We start from the raw sequence: 12907 nt of genomic DNA on the forward strand, positions 1-12907 counted from the left end.
CTATCCAACGGATTTATAACTCAATCTTAAGTAACTTCTCTGTTTTTGTTAGACTTATAAATTGATTTAACTAGAAAATATGACAAACCAAACAGCAGCTTATGCTACAGGATCCAGAGAGTAAAAGGATCATTAGAGAAAATAATAAGAAAAAAATTAAAAACAAAAAACAAAAAACAAAACAAAACAATCTGTGCAGCTCTATCAATAATCACAAGCTTCATTTTAAAAGAAATACATATAGAGAGACTATAGATGTCTAACCATATCGAATACGATAGAGAGCTAAAACGAATTATATGAATAGTTACGAGGAAAAAAAAAAAAAAAAAATAGGCAAATCAAGATAAGAACAAATAAGATGTGTATTAGTTCCACGGATCATCCCAGCCCTTTGGTCCCTCTCTTTTGACAAAGTCTATAACGCTCTGCACGGCTTCATTAACTCTGTTGGAGAGGGAGTGATTCCCATATTCAACTTCTACTTTCTCTGCACCACCCATTGCTCTGCACAATCTGCATCAGATGATAACCACCGCCGTCATTTAATCTAATTATATCAACCAACCCGCTTCCAAATCCTTCCTTCAAGCCTTCTAATCTTAAAACCAATTTGTAAAGTTCTTTTTCTCTTCTAAAAGTTACTCTATCAACCTTAAAGGCAAAGATTTATAGAGAGGATATTCTGTTTCCCTTAAAATGTAGTAGCTTACAAATTCTTTAACAGTATATATAAGCTCATATAGTTTTACTATAAATAAGCTCTTGAAGTACTTAGGCAAAATACAAATCTATAAGTTGTATTATTTTATTTACTTAAATAGCAAATATATAATTTATAAGCTATCAATTTTGTTAAAATGACAAAAGATGAAACCCTTAAGAATATTCATTAATGTTATTACAAGAACTTATAACTTATCGTGCTTGTAACTTTTCACTATTTAAAAGGAAGGTTAAAGTGCTTATAAGCTCATGTTAAGAAAATAATATGGTCAGCCAGACAACTTCTAAAGCTGTGTTCATTGACTTAGAAAATACTTAAGATCTTACCTGTCAACTAGCGCTTTCTTATCAACGTAGTCTGGAACATATTCATCAGCCATGGAAAAAATAACCTGCTTGGAACACATGAGAACCTTATTCATAGTTGACAAGGCTGAAGCAGGATCTTTCAAGCATAAAGCAAATGAAATGCAATAGTGATGTCTGGAGCAGCAATACTACAATAGCTATTGGTTGCTTGCTTTGAAAGTAATGTTCCTGCCCCTCCCCGCCCCCACCCTCTTCTTTTTCTTATTTAGTAACTATACCTCCACAACAAATAGAAAAATCAGAAAACAGAAACTGCTTTCACCTAAACAGGAACAAATCATCTTCCCTAGATTAGACAATTTTTAGATGGAACTTCTCATCGTATAAAATGATTGACATTTTGCAAAACAAATAAGAAAATTGGATAAGGGCATATTACTATACCTGGCAAGGTGTGTTAGACATGTGCCCAAGTCTCATTCTCAGTTGGTCATCGGTAAGATCAGAACTAAACATGTCATCATCACCCATGTAGGCACAAAGAGAGTAGTACCTATAAAATCAAACAAAAGTTGTCTAAAGCTATAAGACCAAAATCCAGTGGTAAGAAAGGATTTACCCAAATGTGAAAGAAGATGATGACAACTTGACCAAAGATAAATCACTTGAAAATACTGAAATAAGTTTGGCAAACAAATGGAAGCATATTATACAGCAAAATTTTCAGATTCTACAGCTTAGAGAGTCCATAAACAGAGCCAAGCATATTTTTCAACTCGACAATGAGAATAGATGTTGCTATCAGTACCTATTTGCAGTAATTGGAGCAGATGGATCTGCTTCTGCAGGCATCAATTCTGGGCCCCGGCCTTCTTTTATCATGCTGGAAGCTAGGTCAATCATAGCAGCTGTTTCGGGAAGAGTTGCTCTATATTCTCGATCACTGACTGGAGCCTGAACATTCCAATATGCATTATGACCAAAGCTGCAAGCAAATGCACAACATGTAGGCAAAAGGAAGAAATAAAATATTGCATTAGGCAATTTACTAGTTAAAAACCCCACTTCATAACTAGATATTAAAGGTTAAAAGTTTATATCAGCCCCACAACATATCATAGTCATGCTTCATCCATTACAGTTGCTAACATAATTTATTACCTGGCTCTAGAACATCGATAACACTGTTAAACAAGAACATGTTGTAGATGAAGCTTTGTTAAATAACAATGTTTTTTTAAATTGATAGAGGTTATTGCTATTAATCTGAGATTGGTATCTTGTCATGGTTTTATCTTCTGAACTAAAGATCTTAATTCATCTATTCCTCAATAGAAATGCATAAACAAAGACTGATGACTAAAGATCTTAGTTCATCTACCTCGACAGATATTCATAAACAGAGCTTATCATTATTTTCCTTCCATTTTCATTCACTATAACAAAAGCTAGTTTTCATACTCTCTCTTCAAATTATCACACTTTCCAAGACTTCCATTACAAGCCAACAGAAAGTCTTTCCCCTTTCCCTCGCCCTACTTCCTCTCCAATAAGTATTACGTACGCCTTTAACTGACATAGAACAAGCTAATCGCTTTCCTAACTTATCTGAAGCATCCATCCCGTGCATCGAGACTGAAAGGCAAGAAAAGTTAATTTTAACACACATCTACAGTTCAGAGGTTGCAGACAGCTTTACATATCAAGCAAATCAACATAGCAATGGACATAAAGTAATGAGAACTTAAAAATGTTCATAACCCCCCTAAATAGATTGAAAAAAAGATTGAACTGAAAGGTAGATACCATAGTAGGTTTACCAATAGCCAGATACTTAAATGGCCTAAAGCTAGATACTTTCATGCTTCCTTTAAGCAAATATCAGTTGCTTAACCAATAATGTAAAATAAATAAAAAATTAAAAAAAAAAAAAAAAAAGAGAAAAAAAAAAAAAGAAAGAAACTAGGTCAAAAGGCCCAGCACTGGTTGTCAGTTAAAATCTAATCATTCAGCAGCAAAGCACAAACTTCAAGCTGTACTTATAAAATGATCAATGGAATAATATGTAAAGATCATGAAACCTTTATCTTGAGTGAAGCAGGGGAAGTAATTCACGATGCTTAGGAATTACCTGTAAAATGGCAGCACGAACTGCTCGAGAGCATGCAGCATTTGTACGCATATAGTGAACGATATCCTGTATTCATATGCAAAGTAAGGGAGCCATAAACATGAAATTCCATGATTAAGTGTTCAAACTAAGTATATATAGCTCTCAAGTTTTAGATACAATCAGCAGTCACCTGACAACCGGTACTATGACCAAGTAGCACTACACCTTCTGAATCTTCTTTGTTAATTAAATGACTCACCAGCTGATCAAGCTCCATAGCATCCTTCAAGATAGATAGAGCAAGAATATCTTGAACTTGTTTATGTTACATTGTAAGATCAGAAGAAAAAGCAAGAAAATACCAAGAACATGGTAAACCACTTTGTCCCTAGATTGAACTTATTCGAGAAGTTATGGTAGAACTGGGAAAACAAGGATGTTAGCAAATTGTTGATTGACTGATGTCATCAAAATTTAATCAAGCCATTGTGACATAGGTAAAGTTACAATATGAAAGCAAGCAAAATCAATGGTTAAAAAGGTAACACATTAGTCACCCAAAATTAGGGCAAGAACAATCTGCATGGTCCTCAACTCACTAAATCCTCCCCTCAATCATGAGTTACATCATGTCTAACCCAAAATGGAAGGATGAGAATGGCAACAATCAACAGGTTGAGTAAATTATCCTCCTTCACTCTTGTCTATTACTTGAATAATGTGCTATTTGGCAATGGTTTGATGAAAAGAAAACTTAAGCAATTTCTATAAATTTATCAACTCAACTTGTGTTATCAGGAGCACATGATATTGCTCTCTCTTTGTGAATCCTCTGCCTTCTATTTTCTTTTCGTTTCCAGGCTTAATAAAGTATCGAAGTGTTCAACATAAATAGATAACATTTAGTTGGAAAAAATATTACTTGTTGCAGGCTGGAGGTTCCATATCCACTATATGAAGATGACATAAGTAGCTGAACAAGTGACCATTTTTCTTTATCCAAAGCAATTGCAAGTGGTTCTAAGTATCTGCAAGAAAGCAAAGAAGGTTATATTATAAACACATTTTAAAGCAAACACCATGAAGATCTGTTAGAAAAAAAACAGTCATTTTCCATTGATGTTCTACATTCTGCAGAGCCCACCTTGCTTTCGGTTTAGCTTATTCCAAAATGTCAATCCAATTAGAAAATTGCATACAACTTTCAGACTTCAACATTAGAATCTCTATATGTTTGCTAATGTCCTTTCTTTTAAAAAATTTTTAACAACGCCAGAGTAGTGAGAGAAAAAATTGCCAACACAAGAATACTTAGAGAAAAATACCAACTTTTGAGGAAAGACAGATTCTACAGGATGAACAGAGTAAATAATGTGTCTTGAGTCATCTTAAAGAAGGCCTGATATCGTATCAATTGGAGTAAAATGATAGACGAAAAGAAGACAAAGAAGTACTCTATAGGATTAGCAATGTTAAATTTGAAAGTAAAAAGGAGGAAACATACTCAGTAGCCAGAAATCCATCTGTCAGTCCACCAATAAAAATGACATGTTGCTTGAAATCACCTGTCTTAAATGCCACCTGTGATGACAAAGGTCAAATGAGATGCAAAATTCCAAAGTTAACATAAACCCATCTATACAAATTTAAAGTCCTACATGAGAGAATTATCATAAAAACTGAGTCATGATGAACATATGAGAGAAGAAGAAAAAGCATAAGACCTTATAGATATTGAAGTGATGAAGTCCCTTATCAACAAATAGTAGTCAACTCAAGAGTCCCCTGTCTTTGTTCCAACTAAACAAACTAGACTCCTAAATCCTCATAACAGCTACTACACTACAGTAGACCCTTTAAATATACAAACTCTAAAAACCCACTAAAGAGATTCTCAGACATAATCCAATAATCAGACAAATTTTTTGTTCAGAAGAAAATCATTGATCCACCTCTTCAAATCCACCCTCTTCGAATGACCATTGCGGGGACTCTTAAAATACCATAATCTAATAGATGCGTCCTACTTTCAAGATTTTGGGACCTCTTTGTTTGAATTTTTCAAAAAGTCGACATTTGAAGAAAACCTGAGCAAGACCTTGAATGCTATAAGCACTCATCACACTCAAGCGAGGTTCAGTTTTGAACTACATCATTTCATCACTCCATTTATTCACCATCAAGATACAGTAAAGCATTAACACGTAAAACAAGAAATGAAGATCAAAGTTCCAAATTAAGCAAATTAAGGTAATAAATGCTAAAATTGATTCCAAACACCAAAGTTGAATCATAAATCAAGAGAAGATTGCTTTCAACATACCTGAATCGGCTTCGGCCCGTATTTGAAGAGCACACCATGGAACTGGTTCTTGCCCTTAATTGGTCCACCATAATCGCCGCTGCCACCGCCGGAGACAGAAGTGCTGGAGAGCTTCAATGCGGCTGATTTACTGGAGCGGCCGCCAACTAAGCCGGATAACCATGAGGTGGATGTGGTTGATGAGGTTGACGAAGACGAAGACGAATCAGAAGAAGACGAGAGAGTAGCGGATGAAGTGGAGAGAGAAGAGGTGGATGAGAGTGAGAGATTCATTTATCGACGTGAAGGTTGAAGCTGGGGTTTGATTTGGATCAGAACATCTGTGCAGTAATGGAGATTTCTGTGTGTACCGGGATTTGTGTGTGTATGGAAATTTTCTTCCGTTGATTATTTCAATTTTTGGCTGGGATTTCAAAAAAGAAAATAGAAAAGAAAAGAAAAGGAAGAAGAAGATGCATGAAGCTGCTTAAAAAAAAAAAAAGAAATTATTTAAGATTTTAGATTTTAGATTTTCTGATTTTGCCTGAGAGAAATAGAAAATAAATCAAATTACATATTTTAATTATTCACAAATATATTATTAAAAAAATATTTATAATTTAAAATAAAAAAATAATAATTAAACATCTTATAAAATTTTTTAAATTTTTAAACTCGTTTTAAAAAATAAATATATTTTTATAAGTAATATTTCATTTATTTTCTCTTCAAACAATGCAATTATAAGTGTTGCGATAGTTGACCCAAATTCATTTGTTCAACTCATAATTTAAGGGATAAACTTGTAATTTAAACTTATTAAATATGTTTAAATAACAAATTGTATGAACCTAAAAAATTTATAATTAAACTAAATTAAATATTTTTTATGATAGAGACTTATACCTATAATAGGAGAATTGATATCACTTGTTTGAACATAGGTAGTTGAAAATATTTTTTTGGGCCTCCGTATGATCAACTTATGAGCAACAATTGTTAAGAGATATGACCTTGTTAGACAAATAGATGGTGCCTGACATTCTTTAGTATAACACCAATATGTAACATTTACGACAATAATTTGGCATAAAGTTTCAATGCTTGGATTTTGGAAGCAAGGTACAAGCAAAGTATAGAAATGCTTGATGAAATAAATGTACATGAAGAGTCTATCTATAAGTAAATGGATAAATTGTTATAAGACATATTCAAATCAAATTATATTTAATAAATTTAAACACGTAATCTCATACTGAGTTAATAAGAAATATAAATGAAAATATATCTGAATCCATAGCGAAATAATTGTTCGCGTGCTACGGTAGAATATTTCGAATCAATATGATGTCTCAAAAAATTAGTTTTTTTCTGGTGAAAGGATTTCAAAAAAAAAAAAATAACAAACTTGTAATTCGGGAACCATAACCGTCTTTTATATTTACAAACTTTTGTAATTCTCATTTCACTCATTGTAAAATAAGAATATTATAAAATGATATCTGCACATTACGAGCTCATATTTAAGTTCAACGTATTAAGATTCAATACTGTTTAATCGTATTCGATCTCTTTTAAATAAACTCATTAAATTGATAATCTGATACGCATACCGAGACCAACATTAAGCTCACATGTTAAAAAAATTTAACAATCTCTCACTTGAATTTTATATGACACTTTAACTATATGTTAAATAACCGTAAGAGTATTCAGAACTGTACTATCAATACCTGAATGCATTACCAAACAATCCCATCTATCAATCATAATAATATATAATCAAAGCAGCATTCGATACAGTTAACGTAGTTAAACCCATCAATGGTCATGTATATCAATACAACCAAACGACATGAATCAAACATGGATGCGCAGTATAAAAATTACATGTTATGTGATCTAAGCATTCTTATTTCTAACTAGTCATGTTTTAACATTAGTGAGATCAATTAGAAAAAAATTCAGAAATAATATATAACCCAAAAACTAAAACATAATAACTGAAATGAAACTATAAACCAAAACTAAAATACATAATTTATGATATGTCTTATAAAATAAAAGCAATAAGAGACAAAATTCTCATTGAAACTACACATAGGGATATAACACTTATATGAGCAGTGTGCTCATAAAAGATCTTAATGATAATCCCTTACCCTTTATTGGATGGTGTTATTTTGTGGTTAATTAATATAGAATATGGTGTTAGGATGGTAAAATCATGTTTGTTTGTTGATGGTGTGGTTAATTTAGGGTGTTTAATGGTATTCAAAAGGCAAATTTTTAAAACTACTGATTCATTAGTTTCTGACGGCTCATATTTTTATTCCAATTATACCCTCATTAAATTTTATTAATTTCTATTTCACCCTTAAAAAACCCTCATTTTTGCCTTCATTTTCCTTTAGCAACCCGACCTTCTTCTTTTCTTCTCTTCTTCTCCATCTGCTTCTCTTATTCTCGATCTGTTTCCTTCATCACGTGATTTGCTTCTTTTCCTCGTGTCTCCATCTAAAATAATCTTCCCTTCTCTTCTTTAAAGCATTATCTCCATCTGAACTCATCTGAAAGTACCATCTTCCCTTCCCAATTTGCTGGTATGCTTTTCTTTTTTATTATCTAAGGCTTTTCTCTTTATTATTAGATTGCTATTGTACTTTCATCTTTTCTGTGTTTGTGGAAGAAGCCCAGATAGAAAGTAAGTTTTTTTGGGTCTCGTCTGTTGATTTGATTTGGGTTTTTAACATATGTATATATGGCTTCAGTTTTCTTGCTGGTGGCTATGATTGCTTTTGCTACTGAACAAAGGAGGAGCATTGTGTATTTTCTTTCTTTTCTTATATCTATATATATATATATCTCTCTATATATATATTAAAAATCATATACATATGTATATCTCAATTTTTTTATGTTTTATTTGAGTATTATCTATTATTTACTAATCTTTGTAATAGTTGCTCTTTTCCTAATAATTTTTTTTTTCATATATATATATATATATATATACATATATCTAAACTAATGTTGTCATCGGCATCTAAAATTATTCCCCACTGTTATTTTCCTTCTTTGCTTGCTACTTGGTTAGGCATAGAGACAAGAGAGGTCCCTTGCATCATTCTCTTGCTTTCGAGTGCCTGTCCTTTTGCAGATTACTTGTTGATTCGATTGCTCTATGTGATGGCCTCCATGTGAGAACATTTCTCTGAAAAATTCTCTTTTAATAATTAGACAACATGCTCAGAGTTTTGGGGTGTCATTCATTGTTTTTCTTTCATTCTTTTCTTGCTTTAAAATCACTTGACACATTATAACTTTGTCTTCTCTTCATGGAGTGAAGCAATCCCATCTAGAGGATTCAGATTGTCAGTAAATATTGCTACAGCTTTTGTTGTATGATCACTAGCTTTTTCTGCTACATCTGGTACTTTCTCTATAGCATTTTTTTACTATTCCACAATTGATAATATGGTACCTTCAGTAGCATTCATGATTTACTCTTCGATTTGGTAAGCTGCTTCAGCAGCAGAAGTCTTTGCAGCTGAAACCCTCATATGAGCATCTTATGATATTTGAGATGTGGTATGCTAAAAAGAAATCTTTGTTAACTTTTCAACTTGTACTCCAAATTCAACAACATTTTTTTTTTTCTTGCAAGGACCAACTTAGATTCCAAAGTAAACTTCTTTTCGACCGATGCTTGCAGCTTCTGATGGAACAGAGACTTGGTTGCCTTAAGTTCTGTACTAGTAATTTCTTTATCATGCAAAATGGCAGCTACATACTCCTTCTGCTTCGCCTCAGACCTAGCCAACTCTTCAAGCAAGTGATTTATCTCTTGTTTCAAGCTTCCTTATTTGGCTTGGCCCTCAAAAAGAGCCTTTTTCGCTTCTGTTAATTCATCTTCTATTTTTTTTTTTCAAAACTCCACTTCTTCCTGATGAATAATCATCTACAAAAACATCAATAGAATCATCCTGTCATGGAAATTTATTGATATGTGCTTTTATGATCATACTGTTGTTGTTGCAGACTTAAAAAATGCCAGCCACCAAAGTTAAATATGCAATTTCCATGTGTTTCTAGTCGTATTTTCTTTAAACCAACTTGAAGTTTTATTGACTGAGGCCTGAGTGGGTGAGTGAGAGTTTCGTAGTCCGTAGGCAATCAAAAACTTTGCCTACCTAGATAGGCAAAGAATTTTTCTACCGAGACTTGCCCTACATTTAAATCCTATCCAGAGTGGATAGTCTCTAGTATCATCAATCCTGACTTTCGTAAGGGCAAGGTGTAATGTCTCGTGCTCATTAACTTCCCTGTCATTGATGTTCCCTAACTTCTAGTAGTCTCTCTTTGTTGATTCTTGTCTTATACACAAAAGATATATAATAGTTGAATATGTATATACATACACACACATATATGAAGAAAACAACGGTGCATGGCATGCAAGTGAAAAGAGTAGAAAGTTTTGTTTGGGATTACCTAAAATTTTATTTATACTTGAACAAGCACAGACAAATACCGCCATAATATATATATGTTTATGGGAGAAAAAAGGGAGAATAGTTAAACATATATTTAGGTATAAACAAGTATGAAAATGAGAAATAAAAACTAGATATGTTTTCATATGTTGTTTTCTTATATATATATATATATATATATATTTTATGTTTTCTTTCGGCGTATATATGCATATATAAATATAAATATATAGATGGTCTACATACATGAGCTAAAGTTGATAATTCTCAAGTTAAAAATTTATAGATACAGTCGAAATGGAGACAAGTTGGTGCATGGTGTATAAGATAATTTAATTTAATTAAATTATATTAATTGCATAGTCATTTGTTATTTAGTAGTCTAACGGCAGTGCGTTTGAAAGGAGTTGGAGAACATCACCCTGTATCGACACTTTCAGAAGGTTGCAATCATTTTCCTACAATTACTTTGACGCACGAGTAAATTTAAAAGGAGTTGGAGAACACGTGATTTACAAATGGTGCTTTGTTTTCTCTAGATTATCTATAAATAAATAAATAAATGGCAATGGAAGCAATTTTAGACATCATTTTCAGGTAAAATAGTTTAACATAATGTTGGGTCTGCAATTGTGGGTATGGTCTCCTAAATTAGTAAATTTAATAAAATACTTCAATTGGTAAATTACCAGATATTTAATCATGCTTAAATTAGTAAATTACTTGCATGAATTATGGGTTATAGTTGAGATAATGCTACCTTTAGGTTTGAGTAACTTCTTCTTTTCCTCACACTTTAATGTAAAAATTATCTTCAAACGTGTTTAAAGATTGTAATAACTTTGTATGAACACGATGCTTTAGAGTTTTCAGTTCGTTGTAGCTTGTTGATTTTCAAATAATAACATCTTTGGTCTCTTTCATTTTTACTGGTTTAAAAGGTCATTTTATTCTAACTAAAAAAATAATGCTTGTTTTATACAAAATGATTATTTATGGTAATTTTCTGACTTTTTAGTTCCTCGCAAGTTTGTGAGATTAAAATGAGATTCAAATTCTATCTTATTTCTCCTACTGTGATTCTCATGTCTATTTTTTTTTATAATTGTTTCAGCATTTTATTTGTTTATTCTTCTTTTCATTATTTCACTGATTGGTTTTTACTTTCATAATTCAGATATGTTGTTTGCTAGATCTATAGGTTTACGTGTGTATGTTTATTTACTTGGATGTTTGTGGTGTTTATTTTCTTTTGAATTTTTAAATTTTTTTGAAGTAATTTCTTGCTCACTTTATTGTTTGCCTTTTTTTTTTTTTTAAGAATCATTGGCAAAACTATGTGAAAACATGGTTCAAATCCTGCAACGAGTCTAATAAATTTATAATTTTTTTTTTATCTTATGAACATCTTTGTTTATCACAGTGTTCGTATGATCAGGATATGACTAGTTTAGACTAAAGTTGAATGTGCTGAGATCTTAAATTTTTTATATCGATATTTTTCTTTATATGATATCTTCTTATAGTCTTTAACTATTTGGTTTTTTTTTTCAGACATTTGGTATTGTTTATGTTTCCGCATAAAGTAAGAAAAATGGATGTTAGGAAACATGTAACTATTTTAGTAGAGTACTTTGTCATACTTTTTGTCATTCTAGTTCGCAAAATAAGAACACTTAGGCATACTCATAAATTAAGACTAGAGAAAGAGGAAGCTTGAGATAAGGTTATGAAATGTTTGGTCTTAAGTGAGTTTTGTCAGCGCATCATTAGGATGAGAGTTTCAACATTTATGAATTTATGTCTTTTATTAGTTATAGATGGTAGACTTAAGCCCATCGCTCATACAATTATAGAGGAATAAGTAACCAATACACTTTACTTATTAGAACACAATAAGAGGAATCGAGTCATATCTTAAGTTTTTTTATGATCCAAAGAGACGACAAGTCGTCATTTCATTATGTGTTATGATGTATAGTACAGATGACAAATAAATTTATTAATCAGCTAGATGAATCACAAATACCTTTGGAAATAGCCAACAATCCTATATTCTTCTCATTTTTTAAGGTGAATATATAAGTTATATAAGTTTAATTATTATTATTAAAATAAGTCCAAGTTTAATTAAATAATGAACAATTAGTTTCAGAATTATGTTGATGCGATTGATGAAACACATATATGTGTGAAAGTACTTAGAAAAGATGCTCCAAGGTTTCATGGGAGAAAAAATTTCCCCACATAAAATGTACTGGCAGCTCGTTCATTTTATTTGAAATTTTCATACGTCCTAGCTGGGTAAGAGAGGACTGCATCAAATTCAAGAATAATAAAATATACATTAAAGAGGCATGAGAATCTTCTAATAATTTTTGAAAGTAATTAACATATATTGAATTGCAATATGTAATGTATAACTTTGAATAAAATGTTATAATATAATTTATTCTATATTGGGGATTAATTACTTCATATAGAGGAGAATGTTACCATTTGAACGAATACTCAAAGAATCCATCACACAATGCTCGTGAGCTATTTAATCTTTGTTATACTTATTTGCGTAATGCGATTGAGCGTGCCTTTGGGGTTATTAAGAAATATTTTCCAATTATTGGAAGCTCTAGTGAACTTAATTACCAGCTTAAGATTGTTAACTGCATTATATTTGTTTGTTGCATTTTGCACAACTATTTGCGAGAAAAGGATCCAAATGATGAACTTCTTACAGAGATTGATGAAGAATTTCTACACATTTCTCTAGAGGAACGAACTCCATGTAACATTAGAGACAGTATTAAGGAAACGATAAAAGGGGAAGCTATTAGAGATATGATAGCAATTGATATGTGGACTGCTTACGATGTTTGATTACATTTTGAACTAGTTGTGTTGCTTATAAATTTGTGTAGTTTAAGACATTTGTATAGTTTATGACATGTATGTTACTTTATT

The 12907-nt window shown here is 31.7% G+C and overlaps 1 protein-coding gene across 1 annotated transcript; it reads right to left on the minus strand.

Moving 5' to 3' along the window:
- Positions 1 to 178: 178 nt before the first annotated feature.
- LOC110820008 (alpha/beta-Hydrolases superfamily protein) lies at positions 179 to 5926 on the minus strand. The gene is made up of 9 exons (XM_088216428.1): positions 5472 to 5926; positions 4653 to 4729; positions 4071 to 4176; positions 3339 to 3431; positions 3167 to 3232; positions 1844 to 1989; positions 1480 to 1588; positions 1054 to 1118; positions 179 to 516 (listed from the first exon to the last, which is right to left on the minus strand). Exons 1-9 carry the CDS (start codon positions 5742 to 5744, stop codon positions 369 to 371), a joined length of 1083 nt encoding a protein of 360 aa, XP_088072554.1. The 5' UTR covers positions 5745 to 5926; the 3' UTR covers positions 179 to 368.
- Positions 5927 to 12907: the final 6981 nt, after the last annotated feature.

The sequence above is a fragment of the Carica papaya genome, chromosome 3 (assembly GCF_054855325.1).
Source record: "Carica papaya isolate Zhongbai chromosome 3, ASM5485532v1, whole genome shotgun sequence".
In the NCBI taxonomy this organism is placed as follows: Eukaryota; Viridiplantae; Streptophyta; class Magnoliopsida; order Brassicales; family Caricaceae; genus Carica; species Carica papaya.